The sequence below is a fragment of the Buteo buteo genome, chromosome 19 (assembly GCF_964188355.1).
Source record: "Buteo buteo chromosome 19, bButBut1.hap1.1, whole genome shotgun sequence".
Taxonomy (NCBI): domain Eukaryota; kingdom Metazoa; phylum Chordata; class Aves; order Accipitriformes; family Accipitridae; genus Buteo; species Buteo buteo.
Window position 1 is genome coordinate 2252965 of NC_134189.1, and position 21180 is coordinate 2274144.

General features: G+C 53.7%; 2 protein-coding genes across 2 annotated transcripts; both read left to right on the forward strand.

The window, feature by feature from the left end:
* The first annotated feature begins 299 nt into the window (after positions 1-299).
* LOC142041807 (endosome-associated-trafficking regulator 1-like) lies at positions 300-1418 on the forward strand. Its single transcript, XM_075050967.1, has one exon. It carries the CDS (start codon positions 300-302, stop codon positions 1416-1418), a length of 1119 nt encoding a protein of 372 aa, XP_074907068.1.
* A 3923-nt stretch (positions 1419-5341) lies between these two features.
* KCNJ4 (potassium inwardly rectifying channel subfamily J member 4) lies at positions 5342-6631 on the forward strand. Its single transcript, XM_075050812.1, has one exon. The coding sequence runs from the start codon at positions 5357-5359 to the stop codon at positions 6629-6631; it is 1275 nt and encodes a 424-aa protein (XP_074906913.1). The 5' UTR covers positions 5342-5356.
* Positions 6632-21180: the final 14549 nt, after the last annotated feature.

The following is a 21180-nucleotide window of genomic DNA, read 5'->3' on the forward strand; positions in this document are numbered from 1 at the left end:
CCCCTCTGGTCATGACCTCACAGCAGGCAGTGAAGTCACACGATGACATCACAGACCTTGGTGATTCCTGGTTTCCCCACAGCAAAGACACAGAGGTGCCTGGTTCTCCTCTCTGCTCCCTCCCGAACACCCTGATGATCTAAATGGTGGGATTTCGGTGAGTGCCTCTTCCCCCAAAAGCGTTGCCGAGGCTGCAGAAGTTGGCACGCTGCTTGTCAGTGTCACCTGCCTGTGTGACCCCAGCTCCAGGAGCTTAATTTGGATTCTCCTGCTCGCTGCAGCCCAAAGTGTCCTGAAAAATGTCATGGCTGCTTGGGACCTCTGGGACAATGGAGAGGGTCTGCCCAGAATCTGAAGGCTTGGAAGATGATGATGACGATGATGACAACGATGATGAATTCAGATACCCCTGCCACTCCGCACATCCTCCACGCCAGTGCAAGAGCTATGACAGCTCGAGTGGCAGTCAGGTGGAGGATCTGGGAGAACCCATCCCATTTTCCCTAAATCCCAGGCACTCTTACATGGTGAAAGACGAAGGAGTGAAAAATAGAATATATGCCGAGACGTTGGCCAAGCATGCACTAGAGCTTGAGGAGGATGCTCAGGAGTTTCAGGAACCATTTTACAAAGACACAGAAGTGCCCGGCAGCTTGTCCGAAGATGAGGACCACAGCCGGACCCATCACCTTCCTGTGCATCAAAGGTCGCATGTTCTCCAAACGGCCAGTATGGCACCGTGTGGCTCCTATGGCTCTTTCCAGGGTAGCGTGGGCAAGCAGTTGGGGATGGATGTCTCTGGCCCATGGGCCCATGCCAGTGACCCCTATCTGGGGTACCCAGAGCGCACCAGGGGAGCAGACCCCCACATGCTGCACGAGGAGACCATCGGGGACAGGGAGTTCCCGTCCCTGGAGCTGACCCATGACATGCTCAAGCAGGAGAACGCCGTGCTCAGGACGGTGGTCAGGAGCATGCAGAGTTCCTTGGACAGCCACGCGTACATAGTGCAGAGCCTGGAGAGGCAGCTGAAGGTCAGCCGGGCCAAAGAGGAGAGGGAAGCCCAAGTGCTACAGTCCTTTGTCCAGCACGCTGAGTGGAGTCTCCACGTCATGACCCAGCGGGCTCTGGAGGCAGAAAGCAAAGTGGAGAAGCTGAAGCAGGAGATCTTTATTCTCCAGGGAGAGCTGGAGAGGTCCAAGGTGGAGAACGAAAACCTGAGAGCGGGCCAAATGACCGACCTTGGGGCGGTGAAGCACATCATAGACTTCTCCTTGCAGAGCCTCCACAAGATAATAACAGGCACAAACTGGTCCATCAAACAGCTCACCTCTGGGGTGGAGTCGCTGCATATTGTTGCTGAGGTCCTTAAATCTACCGGCAAAATTTCTGAAGTTGAAGCAGAAAAAGAGCTATGAATTCAATTCTGTGTGGGTCCTACGGATGAGTGTATGGACTGAGACCACAGGTCTCCCACTGCAGCCTATACTAAAACCATTTGCTCTCACGTGCTTGAATGTGTGTGTTATTCTTCATGGAAATACTTTTCTTGTGATTAAGTACAAATTGCAGGTAGTGATGCAGTTTTAGCCGCTGATGCTCTGTTGTGGCACTGCAGACCCAGCAGCAAACGTTTCCCAGGCTCTGAGCTACAAGGTCCAGCTGTGGTGGGCTCTGTGCAAGAGGCTGTGCCACAGCTCCGGCTGACTTGAGCTCCCGTGTGGGAGCAGGAGGAAGCACAGCAGCACGGGATGCAGCGCTCTTCAACAGTGTGCCCATCTCTTCTCATAGCCAGAATCGGAGATAAGCAATTCATCTGCTTCCTTTGTCCCTTCTCGATGAGGCGGGAAGGTGAGGAGCAGAGATCTGGGTGCTGCTGCACGTGGTTTCAGTGAGTAGAAGCTCTTTAGGTCATCCTTCCTCTTCTTTTGGAGCTGGCCACCGCCTGGGCCAGAAATCCAAAGTCTCTAGAAATTGTGCACCTCTTCCTGGAGCTGGGGAAAGGTGGTGGTCAGAAACCTTGAGGAAGTTGTGAAGTATCCCTATGTGCGAGCTGTGGCAGTGCCTTTCCGCTGGTATCAGTGTCCGTGCTGGCTAAGGATGAGCTTGGCTTATCCGGGCTGGCTGAGGAAGGCGCCGGTTGGAGAGGATGCTCTTCCTCTCCTGGCTGGAGCTGGCATAGAGGGGTATACCTAAACTACCTGCCTTTGTCACCTCCTAAAGACCTGTGGGACCCTGCAGTCCAAACTCACCGTGTGATCACTGAAGATACTTCTTAGCTTTACCCTAGCAGGACCATCTGTGGGCATGAAGTGACCTTTCTTCATCACCTGGTCATCCCTCAACATTTCTGATTAATTTAGATTACTGGCCCCAGTTTCTGCTGTAGGTTTACTCAGCTGCACAACAAAATTTCCTGTAGCTTGCCAAACCAACCCTCCTTAAAGACTTGGATGCTGTAGGGCGATGAGGGGGTGGGTGCTGGCAGAGTTCAGTGCCAAAGTGCTTTTTCCTGACGGGAATTTTTGGGAAGCTGTTCAGTTTTACCTCTATATGGTGAGTTGTGGACTACAAGGTTGCTGTCTTCTCCTTGTCCCATAATATCAATGGTCTAGACAACCATGTTTGTGTTGCCATAAAGCTTAAACTGCCTCAGTAACCTTGGTCTCTGGAGGAGAGATTGCTGACTAATCTTCATCCCAGATATGACAACGGCAGTGCTTGCACATCAGAGGTGATGTCTGGAGCTCCTTACTTGCTGCTTTCTAGTCTGTGCTCCTAACTGGGGAAAGCTGGTGGTCACCCTTAGCCACACGAAGCCCCATTCTGCAACACCGATGATGAGACAAGGATGGTTCTCACCAGCTTTTCCATCCCAGACGGCATCACTTGCTGTTCCTTTCTCCTGTCTGTTCATGACCACTTGCGAGCAGCAATAAACCTTGGATTTGACCCCCAAATCCCTGGATTTGTCCCAGATATGGCGACCACTGGTTGCTCATCGGTGAGGCTGGGAGGAAGCGAGCTGGCTGGCTCTGTCTGCGTCCTGCGCTCCACACTGGCTGCTGTAATCCAAAGGTTACAGTGCAGGATTAGCATGGGTGTACAAAGCCCCTCCTAATCTGTGAGTCATTACCCCCTTCACTGCATTTCATTTCCCAGCAGCTCTGGGCAGGCGGGATAGGTCGGCTCTTGAGTCTTCACTTTCCCCCTTCTTCAGTTCGGGGAGGACCGGGTCAGGACGTAACGTCTGCTGGACATCCTCCCCGGGGCTCTGCTGCTGAGCCGCTCCTTGGATGCTGCACACAGGGCACGTCGCAAGGTCTGTTTGCTCTAACCGGCTTCTCCTCGGGTACCCCTAAGCCCTTCCTTTCCATCGGTTCTCCTTTTTGGGTCTACCCATCGCTTTTCTTCTCCTCTTTGAAACGGGGGGATGTTCTGCACCCCCTGGAATTCAATCCCCTCTGGGTGAGGCTGGGCTGAGGGGGATCCCTGAGGGCTGCCGTGCATGTCCGTGCTTCGTTAGTCCTTGTGTGCGAGGGAGGTATTTAGCCTGCCTGAGCTCTCGTCCTAGTGTAATCTATGATATTAATATAATGGCTCAGAGCAAGGGCCCTGCAAGCTGCTCAACCATTGTGCCCTTGATCTGGAGAGCGGTGACCGGCCGGCTCTGCACCTCTCCTGGCGGTAGATGTTGGGGAGCACGGGGGCTGCGGACCGTGAAACCCAGTCTGCGTCCATCAGCTCCTCGCCTGCCCGAGCCAGGCTGCAGCGCGATGCCCCAAGGACACCTCCAGACCCCTCCTGAGCAAAAGGACCCCTGCGTCCCCAGCTCTGGGACTGGGACGGGTGCTGTCAGGGGAGGCTCTGACTGGGTTTTGCTTTGTCCTTCTCCGCAAGGTGCGTGCCCGGGAGCAATCGCAATGGCAGCGCGAGTCCCAGCTCGCCAGAGGTGAAACCCGGAGCCTCCCCGGTCCCATGTGAGTGCCGCTGCGTGAGATCCTGTGTCCTCCCAGCTCCCGCGGCCCCCTGACACCTGATGATACAGCGAGCCATGGGCAGCGTCCGAGTCAACCGGTGAGTAACCCTCCGCTCAAGGACTGCTGCTGTCCCGGGTGGCCTGGTCCTCCTCATCTGGCCCCTCAAGCCCTACCTTCAGCCTGCCTTTCGGTATATTCTTCTCAAATCACCTGCCAGGGTCTTTCCTGCTCCAAGGTACGGCTCCTCTCTCCTTCCCCAATCCAAAACATGCCATAGGTGGGGGGCAGTGCTTGGAGGAGTACTATGGAGGAGAAGCGAAGCGCTGCGTGGTGCTGGACCAGAAATTACAGATTCCAGCAGTGCTTCCAAAAGCCCCGTGTCCTCGGGAATCACAACTCCAGCCACCAGTGCTTCCCTTGCCACGAGGCGAGGATGGGGGTCACAAAGCCCGTGCCGGAGGCGTCCAGCTGACATGTCAACACTATGGGGTGGGAGGGAGACACCGCCAGCCTGAGGGGTCCTGGGTGGTCGCGACGGCAAGGGTGGTCTTGGTGGGTCCGTGCACTCGCTTGATTTCCTCAGTGGTCAGAGCATCTTCTGCCATCGCATCTTTAAGGAATATCTGCAACTGTCCCAGCAGCACGTGAGGGGCAGCGGCAGTGCCGCCTGTGAGGGAGGGGAGCCAGAGGGGCAAACGTCTCCCAGAAAGTGTGTGTGGGGGCTTCTGCTGGGGAAACTGCCAGCACTTTGGCTGTTGATCTCCAAATTACACCTTTGGCTTCGGATGCGGGATGCTGGGAGCCACGCACGTTGCTGTGGCAACAGAATTGTCCTGAGTGCAGGAAGTGTATAAACATTGTCACCAACGCACCATGAAATCAGTGAGGAGAGCGGAGCAGAAAATAGAAACTCCCAGCCTTATATAATGTCAGGGCCAAAACGTGGCCAGGCTGCCGGTGCTTGCTCCCAGGCTTCCCGGCTGTCCCAGCTGCTGTCAGGTTTCGAAGCCTTGGATCTCTCCTCACCAGAAAGGCTGGAAGGTAGCACAGCACTACAGGCATCTCCTGCTTTGCTGCACTGCCAGGACTTTGCTAGATACAACCTCCTGGCAGCAAGACTCGGCAAATATTGCAGCTGAGCTCCACCAATTTGGTCAGGGTGGCACCACGGTGCAATAACCAGGGAAACGTGGTGTTGTGATATTCAACACCATGGTACCATAGCCCTGCGAGCCACCCGTGTCTCCTGCCCTCGCTGCCTCAGTGGTTGCTGTTATTCTTTATGTATTTCTGCTGGAAATGCCTGTTTCTTCTCTTCCAGGTACAGCATCGTCTCGACCGAAGAGGATGGACACAAGGTCTCCGCGCTGGGCAGCATGAATGGGCACAGCCGGAATGGGAAGGGCCATGCCCCCCGGCGGAAGCACCGCAACCGTTTTGTGAAGAAGAACGGCCAGTGCAATGTCTACTTTGCTAACCTGAGCAACAAGTCTCAGCGCTACATGGCCGACATCTTCACCACCTGTGTGGACACGCGCTGGCGGTACATGCTTATGATCTTCTCCGCCGCCTTCCTAGTCTCCTGGCTCTTTTTTGGCTTCCTCTTCTGGTGCATCGCCTTCTTCCACGGTGACCTCAATGCACCGGTGGTGGGAGGTGGTCCCTCTCTCCTCAAGCCCTGCATCATGCACGTGAACAGCTTCCTAGGGGCTTTTCTTTTCTCAGTGGAGACACAGACAACCATTGGGTACGGCTTCCGCTGCGTGACTGAGGAGTGCCCGCTGGCTATCATGGCGGTTGTGGTCCAGTCCATCGTGGGCTGCGTTATTGACTCCTTCATGATTGGCACTATCATGGCCAAGATGGCAAGGCCCAAGAAGCGGGCCCAGACCCTCCTCTTCAGTCACCACGCGGTCATCTCCGTGCGGGATGGCAAACTGTGCCTCATGTGGCGGGTGGGCAACCTGAGGAGGAGCCACATCGTGGAGGCCCATGTCCGAGCCCAGCTCATCAAGCCCTACATGACAGAGGAAGGGGAATACCTCCCCCTGGACCAGCGGGACCTAAATGTGGGCTACGACGTGGGCCTCGATCGTATATTTTTGGTCTCACCCATTATTATCGTTCATGAGATTGATGAGGAGAGCCCGCTCTATGGGATTGGCAAGGAGGAGCTGGAGACAGAGAACTTTGAGATTGTTGTTATCCTGGAGGGGATGGTGGAAGCCACAGCCATGACCACACAGGCACGAAGCTCTTACCTCGCTAGTGAAATCCTTTGGGGTCATCGTTTTGAACCAGTTGTGTTTGAGGAGAAGAACCACTACAAAGTGGATTATTCGCGTTTTCACAAGACCTACGAGGTAGCCGGCACGCCTTGCTGCTCAGCCCGGGAGCTGCAAGAAAGCAAGATGACCATCCTACCTTCTCCCCCACCTCCCAGTGCCTTCTGCTACGAGAATGAGCTGGCCCTTGTCAGTCAAGATGAAGATGAAGACGATGACGAAGTGGGTGTGGTGTTAGGGGGCAGCACCAAGGAGGAGGGAGGCGTCATCCAGATGATGGATTTTGGAAGCCACCTGGACCTGGAGCGGCTCCAGGCGACTCTGCCCCTAGATACAATCTCATACCGCAGGGAGTCAGCCATTTAACTCCTCCAGCCTCCCCGTTCCACACCCGTCGCCCACCGTCTGCTCCTCTATTCTGCACCCGTACGTAGCTGGATAAGTCCCTTGCCCACCAAAAAATGCCTCCCGTGACTGCCTCAGCCCCTGAGTACATCAAGGCCTGGAGCTGCTCTCATATACTCCCTTTCCCGTCGAGTCATACTGCCTGGAAGAGGAGTGAGGATACACTACTCTTCCCGTGCGTGCAGCTTGTGCTAGGACCCCTTTCCTGCCCAGAGACAGGAGAGCAGCACGCCTGGTTTCTCATCTCTGGAGAGGCGACAGGAGTCCCTGTCCTCAACGGACAGACCGGGACCCACAGCAGGTATTTCTGCTGCTGAGGCAACAGCAGACTCTGTCCCCTCTCGACGTGCGTAGCCCCCGTGGCAGTCGAGAGTCACGACTAGGAGAGGAGCGATACCTAAGCACTGACCAGATGAGGATGGATGGTAGAGTTTAGGACTCCTGGAGGGAGTGGGGAAGGATCTCAAGGGAGGGGTTTACTTGCATGTTTATTGCTTGTTGCACACGACTCTTTCTTTGTATATAAAACAGAAAGAGAACTGAAATCCATATTCTTCCACTGCAAATGCCAAGCTAGGAGACAAGGACGCTCCGCGTAGCCTACTCTGCACTCTCCTTGGCTTTTGGCATCTGTCACCTCCAGAAGCAGCTCGGCTCCACGGACTCAGACCCAGTTCTCCCAGTCCTCTTGAAAAACACGTCCTGCTCCTCTCCTGAGACGCCTGGCAGAGGAGGCAGGGCCCTGTGCTTGCACACTCAGACTGCTCCCTGGTACAGCGCGGCCAGGACGGCAGACAAGTGACCTGACTGGACAGCAGACCCTCGACTTGCTCCTCTCACCTCCTCCATTCTTCTCCCTGCTGCCATCAGCTGTAAAACTGAATTTGTAACTATTTATTTTTAATAAAGTCTAATATCCCAGGGGGAGGTTTGGAAGCAAAGGAGAGACCCCAAGGCTGCAGCCTGGTATAGAGACTGATGAGAGTTGTTAGTGCTGGTGTTTGCTGTTTGTCTGGTGTTCGTGTCTGCAAGCTCCATCACGAGCGCTCCCTTGTTCTGGGCCTCTCTGGTAAAGACGTACAACAAGAGGCTCGGAGAATTTGCTTGGGGAGAAGATCATACAAAATGTATGTATGGAGGGAAGCATTTGCATTAAAATTACCAGTAGGATGGGTCAAACAATCCTACTTGCTTTGGAGATAACGGGAGTTTTGCCCAGGGAAGGGTTGTAGATATGCTTGATGAAAAGGGAGAGATGTGCGAGACATTGCTCTAGGTGTAAGGCTCAAAAAAAAATATAAAAACCTGAAAGCCTCTTTTTTTGCTAAAGGCAAGTAAGAACTAGGGGAAATGAGGGAGGACATCAACCAGAGCTAGACCTGTAACGTCACTTTGCTGTCATTTCACAAAAGACACAAAAACCTGGTAAGCCTTTTCTTTTAGGAGCAGCAGAATCACTCCTTCAAAACGGTAGGTGGTATGAGGACAAAAAACCACGTAGCTCAGGAACCTTCTCTGGGCACCCAACAACTGTGCTATGTGGGGAATGGCTGAAGAAATCATGTCCCACCCAACTCCTGATCTACAAAGCAGAAGAACAGCATCTCAATATCAATTTGGAATTGGTTCAAGAAGCAAGAGGAAGGGGGGAAGAAGCAGAAGGGGAAGGAAGGAAATAGCAGGAGTGAGAGGAAGAAGCAGGAACAGCAGGCAGGCGGAGGAGGAGGAAGGGAAAAAGAAGAGAAAGTGAGGTAATAGGGGAGTGCATTTGAGAAAGACTGGGGATAGACTAACGAGACGGGTCTAGGCCCAGACATGGCCATTTCCCATCCCAGCACGTCGGTTCTGCCGGGGGGGGGGACAGCTGCCCTGCACAGGTTTGCTCTGCACCCAAAAAATGATGTGATACCTCTGGGAAGCCTTGCCAAGAAGGGAAGAGGAGCCAGTGGGAGGATGGGAGAAGAGCAGGTAGGTGACAACCAATGAGCAGAGCATCAGGAGTTGGGGGGCATCACTCCCGATGCCTTCCTCTCCTCCCGTCGGGCATGGAATGGGGACAGCAGCTCGTGGATCCTGGTGCCTCCTGGCTTTTCCCGTGTATGACTTGATATGCAGCCTCATTTTTCCACGTGTGTCCCTGTCCCACCGCTTCTCCCCATTGCTCATTAATGAAGTCCCTCCCTCCTTTCATTATTTATTTATTTTCCCCAGAGGGAATAAGCAGGGGCTGGTATTGACCTGGCTTTTAATACAGCTTTCAGAGCCGGGTGCCTGCCACTGGCCATGGCAGTGGAAACAAACTAATGGACCGAGAGAGAAGGACTCCGTGTGCGAGGACGCGGGCATCCAGGACACAGACTGGGGTGGTGGCCTCCAGGAGAGGGGGAACCCGCACGGCTGGGCACCCCCTTCACCGAGGTACAGCATCCTTCGGAGGTGGATGGCAGCGCTTGGTGGGGATGAAGCTCCCGCGACCTGTTAGCTCTTGGGAGCATCATGCAGCCGCGCTGGTATCCCAGCCCCCTCCATATGTTTGAATCTGCTGGCCCTTTTTTTGTCATATTTGGCATTACTGTGGAGAAGACACCGAGGCATTGAGGAAAACCCAGCTAAACCCTTGCTGTTCACAATAAAATTGGGAGAAAGCTGGCAATGCTGTCACATTATTAGGGAAGGGAGAGAGCTAGGAAGGGGGCAGAGGGAAGGAGAGGAACAGCCAGAGTGCGGGAGAACTGAGGTGATGGGTAAACCTCTGCCCGTCAGGCGATCCTCCCGCAGCTGTGCTTATGTTGCCCAAATGGCACGTTCCTCAGGCCCGCATAGCCCATCTGATGGCACAGTGGGGTCATTCCTCCAGGTAACAAGTGCTCTTCTGCCTCTGCAAGCTGCGTGCGTGCCCACCGGCTTTGCTGATACACAGCGGTATGTATATCCTTCTGCACAGGTACTTCTGTACCTGCACGCTCGAATCACATAGTACTTGTGCCCAAGTACACACTGCACGTGCCTACATGCATATGCCACATATGGCGGCGTAACCCATCCTATACCACAACTTCATCCCATAAACACCCAACGACATAGACACGAATGCCAAGCGGCAGCAGCATCTATCTCAACAAGCACCTCTCTGGCCATATGCTGGGGACTCCTTTATGCAGCCCGTGGAAGGCCACCAGGAGAATCCACCTTGGAAGGCTGTTTGTCATAAAGAAGACTGGACCTTTTTAAGGAGTCTGCAAATCAGCTCTCCAAGCCATTCACAACCGTAAACTCACCTGATATTTTGGGTTTTGCATACAATATGTGGAGCACCACCTTTCAGGTAGGTGACATGTTCTTGTCCTGTGCTCTCCGGAGAAGACGCCTCTATTGCACGCCAGGGCACGATGTCTCCGGGCTCTCTCCCTCCTCCAGGATCTGATGGAGGGACTGCTTCCCCAAGACCTGCCCCTAATCCCAGGGGGCTGGCAGCTTGCTTTTCAGGAGCAAGACACCACTTCTTTGTTTATCTGCCCACAACCTATATTTCATTCCTGTCTTACTTCTGAACGATTTCCTTGGCTTGTTGTTGAAAGCTATTCAAATACCAGAAAGATAATGGGGAGAGGAAGGACTTTTTCCCTATGAATAAGATCCAGGCACTGGTTCAGATCCTCCACCCCATGACAACTAACTATGCTGCTGTCACCCTTGCCAGCTTTCAGATGAGTGTTGTTTTAAATGACACTTGAGAAACTTGTTTCATGTTTTATTTTTGGTGACACTTTTGGACAACCCTTTTGAAAAGAAACTGTCATTGGCACCTTTCAACTCACCCAAAACTTGCTCAGCAAAACATTTTGATGCACACTGCGACTAAAAATATTTTCAAGAAACACACAATAATCTCAAACGAGGAGCAAATGGGTTTGGATTTCCGTGATCAGGAAATGGTGTTGAAAATGTCCGTGCTGCTGAACAAATGTGTTCCTTTTCAACCAGCACAGTCTCATCCAGGTTTTGCCCAGGAATGGAGCAGGGCACACGGCGCTGCCCCAGCAGCTGCGCGCAGGATCGTGACCTCTGTGCGGCAAAAATGCCTCCTCTGCTCGCTTCGAGCTTTAGCAGCCCTTTTTTGCCTTTGCAGGAGGGCCCGAGGTCTCTCCCAGCTTTTGGATACGCAATATGAAGTGGCCATGGTTTTAAATGTCACCACAAAAAAAAAAAAGGCCTTACCTTCCCAGGCCATTAAGGGCCTGCTCTTGCCCCCGCGAAGTCAATGGGACTTTTGCCATTGCCCCTGGTAAAAGCAGAGCTGGGCCCTAATGGAGCTCCACTATTGGAAAACCCCGCAGGCGCCGGCCCTGTGCTAAATCCGCAAAACTGGGATGGACGATCGCTGGCTGCGCAGGACGGGGAGAGGAGGGAAGGCAGCCTTGCTGGGATGCTGAAAGCGTGGGGTGGTGTAGGGCCAGGCTGGGGCAGGTGAAAGGGGGACAGCAGAGGGATGGGGAGGCAGAGGAGGCAATCTGTCCCCGCAGCCCCCCACGGCACGCTGTCTCACGGCTGGGGGATGTCACATCAGGAGGAGCTGAGGCGGCAGCCACTTCTTGGAGGGGCTACACAAGCTTTTCCCTCCTGCCATGGTCAGCGGGCGGGGGGGTCCTGCCCTCCCCAGCCCCGGTACGTTCCTGCCGGCAGGATGCAGAGCAGGGAGGCTGGGTGGCGCGGCACAGCCTGGAGGAGCCCGGTCGTTCCCGGCCTCAGAGCACCATCTAGAGATGAAAGCAAGGCTGACAGCCCTGCAGGTCCCGACGGCCGGCCAGCCCTGCAGGTCGCGACAGGCAGACGGCCCCGCGGGTCCCGGGGGTGGCACCGCGGGGCTGGGCTGGGGCTGGGGCCGGCTCCCCCCGGCAGGGCTGGGGGTCAGAGCTGGGGGGTCGTCCTGGAAACCCCTCGATTCTGAGGCAAGGCAGGCTTTGAGAGGACCGGCACCCACCCCCAGTGCTGCATCCATAACCTGCAGTAAAGGTCAGCTCGCCAGGGCTTTCACAGAGAGAGCCCTGACTCTGGAAGCAGTTCAGATATCCGCTACCACTTGGATTTCTTCTTGGGGAGAAGCCCGCAGAGCCGCTCCAGCCCTGGGAAGTTAGGCAGAAGACGATGTGGGTTCGGAGTCAGGTCCTTCTGGTTGCTGCTTGTCTGCCCTTCAGCCATCGCCTCACTGCCCTGCCTGGTTGCACATGCTCCAACGTATGAGATTCGCACCCTTTTTTCCTATGATTCTGTCCCTTCGCATGGCATGCACAGCTCACAGCTGTAGCAGGGCACAGCTGCCTTTTCCCTGCCACAGGCGGCCGGCCAGCACGCTCCCCCGGTGGGAGAGGGCCAGCAAAACTGCATGGAAGTGGAGAAATGCCCCATTCAAACGTGTCCTCACCAGTGTGGGGGCTCTCAGGCAGTTTGCAATGCCCCAAGAGGTCTTCTGGCAACCAACCTTTTCATAACCCCTTGGGACATTAGATAACAACAGCCTGGCTTGCAAACTGTACAGTCTCCTGGGCTGCTTCTAGTTCCTGGGGAAAGCAACAGCAGCAGAGCAGTCAGTGGGCCATTAGTGTATTTGCTTTTCTTTGAAGACATTCCTTCCAGAAGGAAGCGTCTAGTGGGGGCAATCCCTCTGCTCTCTGGGTAGTTTGGGCACACAGACCCCAAGCGACTGGTTTTCAAAGTCAGGTCAGTGTGGAAAGAGGAAACACATGTTGCCGAGCGGAGCCATGGGATTTCACTGCCCTGATGCCTGCGAAGAAATTCAGGATGGACACAAACACGGTCCTGAAATAGTCTGTGAGACACTGGATATTTGAGCTTTAAAAGTTTTTTTGGCCTCTGAAATTAGCAGGCTTATTTTGGTGCTGGCCCCGGATTTGAAATAGCACGTCTTGAAACCTGGGACCTGGTAATATTTGAGTTCCCGGCTGTAGTGCATTGATAGAGTTGTTTGAATGTCCCAGCGCTACTGTCACTGAAAGAGCCAGCTGAAGGCCTGTACGGTACAAAGCCTCGTTACAGAAGCCGTGCGACCGAGGGAATAAGGAGCTTGAAATTGCTCCTGACAGGTGATTAGATGCTCACCCAGCAACAGACCCTGCGTGTCTATCAGGGACCCAACCCAGGCCTGTGCACCACTCCTGGGGTATCAGAGGAGAAGGACAAGCTGACACAGAAACTCCAGAGAAGACTTTGAAGATATATATAACATGACCTGCAGCCTGCACGTGCTTCTCTCAGGGATAAAATAATGAATCAGTTGGAGAGTGGGTGCAAGCACATGACAGGCGATGCAGACCTATAGCAGAACACTTAGTATGACACAGAAGGAGCTGATTAAATGTAAGGAAAGCGGAGCCATCATTTAGCTCCAGGCTGCTGGGTTACACCATGTGCCTTTTGCTCTCCAGGACACAGTGTAGTGCTCACTAGCAACCGGGCTGCCTTGAATAGAGAAACTTAAGTGACCCGTCCAGCACCGCACGGGGCCGTGGGGGAGGCGGGGAAGAGCTGTGATGAAAAACAGTTCTCAAGCAGAGAGCTGCAGACACAGGGTGACTGGCTGCACCCGGCGTGCCAGGGTTAAGTCATTGGGAGCCCTGGAGCACCCAAAGAGCCAGCAGTGCTCAGCGAGCTGGTAGGTGCCGATGGGGGACAGCGATCTGAGGTCAGTGGAGCAGGGAAGTCAGGGTGAGAGGAGCCGGCAGTGGTTGCTGCAGAGAAGATACAAGGTGCGTTGGTGGAGTTGTACTGGCTGGCTGGAGCTGCGTGCTCCCTGCTGCTCTGTTTGGGGGACAGCTCTCCTGCAGCGGTCAGATGGTCTCATGAGCTCAAAATGCATTGTCAGCTGTTAAAATGAAAGAGCAATTTGTGAAAAATGGATTTTCTGAGTCCTTGTAACTATTTGATGATTTGTCCCATGGAGAAGCCTCCAGAGCCTTCAGGTCTTCCATGGCCCTGTTGTGCTTGCTGCTGCAGTCAGAAGAGAAGGGGCAGCTTCTGTTCTCAGCCAGAAAGAAAGCAGAGAGAGATGGAAGTGGCTGACAGTAAGGCAAAGTGACTTGCCCAAGATCACGAAGCAGTCAGTGGCAGGAGGAGGAATTTAACCCACCACTGTGGGTTTAACGTGTCACCTCTCTGCACAGATGGGGATGTTGTGAACGATAAATGAACCGGGAGTGGTTCCCAGAATAGGTCTCTGCCCATTCTGCATCCACAGCTGCAGTGAAGCCATGGCCAGGACGTTGCACTTCCCTAGGTACGTACGCAACGCCCATCACCTTCCTACCACTGCCTGCGCCTCCAAATGACAGCTCTGACGGACCAAGTGCAGTGCATATTCCCAACTCGGATAACCCTGGCCTCCAGATGTAGGAACTGGGAGCTGTCAGGCCACAGTGCTTCCCCCAAAATAGCCTACGTGGGGCCTTATGGATACAAATCAGCACTTTCAAATCATACCCAGAAGTGAACAGGAGGCCACAGCAGGCTCAGACGAGCTCAGCCTGCAGTCCCCAATGAGCAACAGCATGATGTGAGGCAGAAATGAAAATCCACAGCCTCAGTCCTCGCAGGGAACGAGTCCCCAGCTGCCTCTCGCCCTTCGCTGTGTGGGACGGGTGGTGAGATGGCCTTTTGTTAATCAGTGCCCTGTGCCTGGTGTTCAGCTGGCGAGGACAGGCTGTCCCTTCCAGAGAAACCCCTTGCATAAGAATTAAAGAGGAGCTGGGCTGAGATGCTGAACTAATCCACCAGGGCATGCCGGGAAGCTGCATTTTAAGCCATTCTCCCTGCCCTCCTGTCTCCCCATGCGTTGTTTATCTCTCCTGTCCCTCCCACAGCGGTACGTGAATTATCCTGACTGGGCAAGCTGGTTTCATAACTGCCTGCGCTACGTCCTGTCCCCCCACCCCCTGAGTCCGCATGGGAGATGTTCATAGATGGGAGGCTTTTTAGCTACCACCGGTTTGCGCCGCTGTGAATAACAAGCCCACACAAACGCCGCTCTCCCCCTGCCCACGCGCGCAGTATCCGCACGCTGCACACGCATTTCGCTACTATGGCCACATGTTCGCTCCCCTGGCACACACACGTGCGGTCCCACCGCACGCTTACATCGCAAGCTCCTTGCAAGCGCGCTTCGCGCGCGCATGACACTCGGCGAGCTCACCGGTACGCACAAAACTGGCACACTTGTCACAGTGCTCCTCACCTGTCGCCCATCGTGTGCCTGTGATACCTTGTCCCCCTTCAGCTACACCCTTCACACGGGACGCAAGCTTGCAGCTCACCCTTGCCATGGACACATACGTGTGGCACATATGGACCTGGCACATGCCATACACAAATGGGGCACTGTGCATCATAGGATTGTAGGATAATTCAGTTGGAAGAGACCTCAGGACAGCTCTAGTCCAGCCTCCTGCTCAAAGCAGGGTCAGCAAAGAGGTCAAATGAGGTCGCTCAGAGCTTTATCTGGTCTTGTAAACCTCTAAGGATGGAGACTGCACAGCCTCTCTGGGCAACTTTTCCCCACGCTTGACTGTCTTTGGGGACAGAAAGATCTTCTTTGTATTCAAGCTGGACCTCTCTTGTTTCAGCTTACGCTTGTTGTCTCTCATCCTCCCACTGTACACCACTGTGAAGAGCTTGGCTCTGCCTTTTACCATGACTCCCAGGTCGGTCCCCAGCCCGTATCGTGGCCAGGGCCTCTTCCTTCCCAGGTGCCTGCTTATGTCCCTCTGATGGCAGCCCTGCCCTCGGGCATGTTGACTTGTTCCCTCTCCAACTAGGTGTCATCTGCAAGCTTGGTGGAAGTGCACCCCATCACGTCCTCCAGGTCCTCAATAACCGTGTTAAACAGGACAGGTCCCAGGACAGCCCCCGAGGCACCCCATTTGGTACCAGCCTCTAGACAGAGTACAACCCATTAACACCCACTCCCTGAGCCTGACCAGCCAACCAGTTTTTCACCCATCTGCTTGTCCACCTATTGAGACCACAACACCTTTACTTGGATATCAGAACATTGTGGGAGATGGTGCTGAAAGCCTGGCGGGGTTTGAGACAAACGACTTCCACTACTCTCCCCTCACGCACAAATCCAGTCATTTTATTGAAGAAGGCAATCAGGTTGTTTGGGCATGATTTACCCTTGGTAAATCCACACTGACAGTTGCCAGTCATCTTCTTCTTCATGTGCCCAGAAATGTGTTCCAAGAGGACCCGCTCCAGGGCCCAAACAAGTCTGACCAGCCTGTAGTTCCCAGGGTCAACCTTTTGGCCTTTTTTGAAGAAGAATGCATCATTTGCCTTTCTCCAGTCATGAGGGATCTCCTCTGATCTGTACTGCTGTATCCAGCCTCTCCTCCAACCAGCCTCCCAAACACAAGTCATTTCACAGCTAAAATTGCCTCCCGCCTGACCAGTCCTATACTTCATTTGGCCTGACCTGCAAATCTTCCTACAGGGGCGAATGTGGCTTCTCTGTTCTCTGTAGCTTTTCTCCCACTGTTCCTAAGAGGGACAGAGAGAGGACTGTCTCTGAGCCCCAGGGTTGTTTCTCTTCTCCTTGGGCTGCACATCTTCTCACTAGAGGCTTTGAGAAGTTCGCACCGCTGCCAAAAGCCACCCCAGTGCCATGCAGAAAGGGAGAGGGGAGCAGAGCAGCCTGATCGCACCCCTCCAGGGAGATGGGACAGGGCTGCCCCAGCTGATGGCTCTGCCGCAGGACGTGGCCATGGGGCAAAAGCCCAAACAGAGAGATGGACCAGTTCAGCTCCTTTTCTCCAAAAAATATGAGGGTTGGAGTTCCTTAGAGGGAGATGTGCTGCTTTCAAGGTGAGGAGGAATCCGCAAGACTTGGCAAGGCAGAGGTGGTGCCTCCCCTGCATCCCTGCATCTTGCCCAGGCTGCTGGGCCAGGTTCTTGAACCAGCCCCTAGGCACCCAGATGCCTCGGTGCCCGGGGAGCACTCAGCGTGCAGGCGAGGAGGACGAGGTTACATGTCTTCCAGCAAGATCCTGCTGATTCAGCCCTGAGTCCAGCTCCTCCCAAGGAACCTTGGCCCTGTCCTGTGGTCCTCTGCTACGTCTGCCCTGGCCTGACACAGCTCTGAGGGTGCACCTGAATATTCCTGTTTGTTTGTTTTTTCTTTTCCATTAGGTCTTCTATTCTTTTCACCCAAGCAAGCCAGCGTGGGTGTAATAAAGAGACTCAGCTGCAAACTGACAGAAGCTGGGATTACCACGAGGATAAAAAAGGCGAGGTATATGGAAAAAAGCAATAAAGGCCCTTAATTACAGGTGTGGCTAGGAGCAGCTCCTATTATTAAGGTTGCCGACACTTCCCCTTTTAAGACCCTGTTTTCACTTGCTTATAACTTTGTCAAAGTTTCACCACTGGAGCAGAAATTTTCCATAGAAAGTGACTGCCTCAGCCTGAATTTGGCACATTTATTTAGTTCTTTTTGAAAATGTCAGCCCACCACTAGGTTTCCTGGGCTGGAGGAAGTATATATACGGCCCAGGGGATGAAAGCTGTGGATCTTCTGGGCTTTCAAACAAGGGCTTGGCCTTGGGCAGAACATCAGTTTTTGTGTCATGGCGGTTGTGTTTGCCAGCTCCATGAAACACTGCTGTTCTCCCCCACTGGCGTGGACAAATTACATGGTTTTGTTAAATGCGGGAGGAAGGCTTGTCACAGCTTCACAGCAACAAAGATTTCAGCCTCTGCTAACCTGCCCAACCCTCCCTTGGCTTCTGAGGCTGGCGTGACGGTGTGTGACGGTGTATGGGCTTTCCCACGGAGAAGCAGTGCTGAAGGAAACTGGGAGGGTTTTCCCTTCTAGGGCTGCATCCTGCTTCTCTGTGTCAGGCACCGGGCTGAATCGCTCAATGCTTCCCTCTGCTCTGTGCTCCCAGTCACCTCTCTTTTGGCTTCTGGGAAGCCTGGTGGAGGAAAGCCCCTGATTTGAATAGGGAAGGGATGAAACTCAAAGGGAAGGGACCAAAAATCTGGGGAAAAGCAAATAAGACTGGGAGGCAGATGAGACTGAGGGCCGCAGGGAGACGCCAGGGCTGGCTGGGCAGGGGGCTATTGCCTGGGAGCTGCCAGAGTGACTTGGGCTGGCTGAGTGGGGGAACTGGGAGCAGAAAGCAAGGCTGGCCAGGGCAGTGATGTGGGGAATGGGAAGAGATGAGGAGGGGTGATCACCAGTGGGGTGGGCAGGGGGATGTGAGGGAGGCAGGTAGCACTCAAACCATTTGCCTGGGGAGTGGGGTATTCTGGTGACAGATGGGGACTGGGGATGGAGGGGAGCTGCCACCGACCCACTGCCCAGGAAGGCTTGGACTGGTGACAGGGGACAGCTTGTGTGGAGGGGGATGGCATGTGGTGGGAAGGCTGGGAATGACCGGCCAAGGACACACAGCTGAGCCAGTCTGGTACTGTCTGGGCAGAAGATTGGGCCTGGGGGCTGTGGTGGGGAAGAGACAGGGAAGGGCAGGTGAGGTGGACCTGGGAGGGGGCAATGGCCGAGCCCAGAGCCCAGGGCTTCGCGACAAGCCTGAAGAAGGGAAGCCAAAAGTGGGAAAGCTTGGAGGGGACAAGGGGAGCAGGGAGGACAGCCGTATCAGCTTGTGTTTCTGGGACCACAGATTTCTCCAGTGCCTGAACAAGAGTCTTCTCCCAAGTCTTAGTGCTCCTGTGCTGTTACCCCCAATGCCACCCGACAGCACGTTTCACCTCTCGCCAGCTCTGCTCCAGACAGAGGACAACAGGCCATTGCTGCTATTTGTTATATCAGAATACACATTTCTCATCACTGAGAAATGGCAGCACCAAGGCTGGCTGTACAACTGCCCTTCAATGTCCTCATGCATATGAATTACAATTGAGCCTTTAATTATGTGGCCGCAGATTTATTTTCCACAGGACACCTGCAGCACACAGGTTAGATGGTGCTCTGGGTAAGTCTGGGCTGTGTCATGAAGAAGGCTCTTTGCAGGGACTCAGGATCATCTTTTTTTTTTTTCTTCCCCCCCCAAAAGTGTGAAGAAAAAGGAGTGACTCATTGCTGAGACAGTTGTGTGTTGGCCTGGATCCCTGCCCCTGCTGCGGATTTCCTACCTGATGCTGAGCGAGTCACTCACAGCAACCTTTTCAGAGGTAGCTATTAGCTATGTTTTATTTATTTTGGCGTTTTGCTTTGGTTTTAGCCTTGTGCTATCCTGGGATCCTGATGTCTCATTTGCAGGAGTATTTGTTGTTCTCTGCTGCATGTGAATGGGGACTTGCACTTGACTGTAGAAAAAGCTTTAAAATGCAGAGTGCTCTGGCAAAGCACTCAGATCAGCATCCCCACCTTGCAGGCTGCATTTGACCTTTCCTCCAGGAATGCTGGGTCTTCTCTTAAACGCTACTCTCTTGCTTGGTATGAGTATTGAAAAGGCAAATCTATTATTATTTGGGAAGTACTGAGAAACTAGAGTGTGTTCCCCATAAAAAAGACCCTGTGAACATTAATCGTTTTTTGAGTGAGGGCTGCATGTTCTGAATAAACTGTGAGTTAATGATTTGAACAACTCTGTTCTGCTCTGTTGGATGTATCAAGCCACAGGTGCCTGCCTCCTCGGGAACCTCTGCTCTTGAATTGCAGGTGAAAATGCGTTCGTTCTCACTTCTCATATTTTCTTGCTTTCACTGGCCTTGCAGAAGTAGAACTTCAGCACAGAAATGAAGTTTTCTCTGCTCTTTTCCTGATTCCTCATGCTTTCCTAGCACAGGCAAGTCTCTCCATGAAGAAGTGGCTTTGGTCCTCAAAACAGCATGTCCCTCTCCAGATAGTGGGTGAAATGGGATTCTGCTCACTGCGGATCAGGCAGAACTGCCAAATGCGACCTGGCAGTTCTCTGAGGTCTGCTAGGTCACTGGAGCTCAGCTTTCCCATGAATTTTACTAGTTGCTATGTATATCATATATGGTGACTCTGGATGGCCACCCAGCAGTGACACTGTGAATAAACAGGGCAACTCTAGCCCTTCTTTTCCTTTCCTACCTGAGGAATGACATGGCGGGCAGTGGTGAGGCTGGCTGGGTGCCCAGTGAGCTATAGCCCCCTTGGATACACCAGCCCACAAGACTCAGCTCAAGACACATTGCCGTGGGTAACCTCTGCCCAAGGACCTTCCCATGCGAACAGGACAGCAGCCAAAGGGCCTGCAAGCAGAGTCACCCCGTGTAGCCCATCTTCTGCTTGCCTGCCTTCAGCAGCAGCACTCCCTGGATCATCTAGGGATGCTTTGGCCGGGTCTGAACCCCGTGAAAGGTAGACATGAGGTGTCCCAGGTGCAGGTCCCCCAGCTGCTGAGCTAAGGGACTTGGCTGGAGCCTTGACTCCCTTCCATGCTCTACACCCAAAGATCCTTCCCAGGCAAACCAGGGAGAAGGGATGAGCTGAGGCCTGCTGGGGTCTCATCCTGGCATGCGGTTATGAGTGCGGCTGCAGCTCGCTGCTGGGTCTGGGAGTCTAGACAGCCTTCCAGGTGCTGTTGTTTAAACAAAGTCTTAGTGCGCCTTTGTTGTTCTATTCTGGTGCCTAATACAGGGCTAGACCTGAGCGGATGTTCATTTTTGGAGAGGTGCACAGAGGGGAAAAGATGCTTGTGGCTACTGCTGCCCACCAGTTTGGTAACTGAAGAGGAACGGAGATGACCCAGCACAGATTGTGAGCGTGGATTCTGCCTCTCCCTCAAATTTCTTCCCTTCCCTTCCCAACCCAACCCCAACCTCTCTGTAGTTGGGGTCCTGCTGTTTGTGTTATATGCAACATCTATGTTTTTTTGGACACTGGGGCAGGAGTTACCTGTTGTACCACTTGAGCACCGACAGTGCTGATGGAGACAGGGTGCCCTGGCCCAGGCTCCCTGATATAAATCATTCCGTAAGAAGAGGTGTAACTAGGCAATGCTTGGAGAGAAGAAGGTGGGTGTTATTAGATCACATGGTTAGCCAGGCTAACAGCACTAAAAGCTTGATTACAATTCAATTAAGGGAATGTTTCTAATTAAAGAGTTCTTATTTTAAGCCCTAAATGATTAAAATAAAGGTAGCTGAAGTGTCCGTACACACATTCGGATTTCATCCCCAAGGGCTGTGTCTACATTCGGGATTTCTTCAAATTCCCTCCCGTCACCTCAGCCAGCAACAGGGGGAGAGCTGAGGTGGTGACCGTCCCCCCGGACCCTGCACCCACCTGCCAGCCAACGTCACCCCAAACTCTGCCCCCACCAGCCACGCCGAGAGCTGCCTCTCCTGGGATCTGATTCAGATCCATCCTTCCAGGAGCCGTCTCTGTCAGAGCCCTCCTCGCTCAGTGCCTGTACGGGCCTGCCACTCGCAGCAATGTCGTGAGCGGTGTTGGGCTCCAGCAAATTCCCTCTCGGCTGATGTGTACCCACCCAGGGTAGGAGGGCAAG

Bases quoted from the DNA above. Each gene is read 5' to 3' on its own strand.
- LOC142041807 (XM_075050967.1), top strand. From the start codon at position 300: ATGTCATGGCTGCTTGGGACCTCTGGGACAATGGAGAGGGTCTGCCCA.
- KCNJ4 (XM_075050812.1), top strand. From the start codon at position 5,357: ATGAATGGGCACAGCCGGAATGGGAAGGGCCATGCCCCCCGGCGGAAG.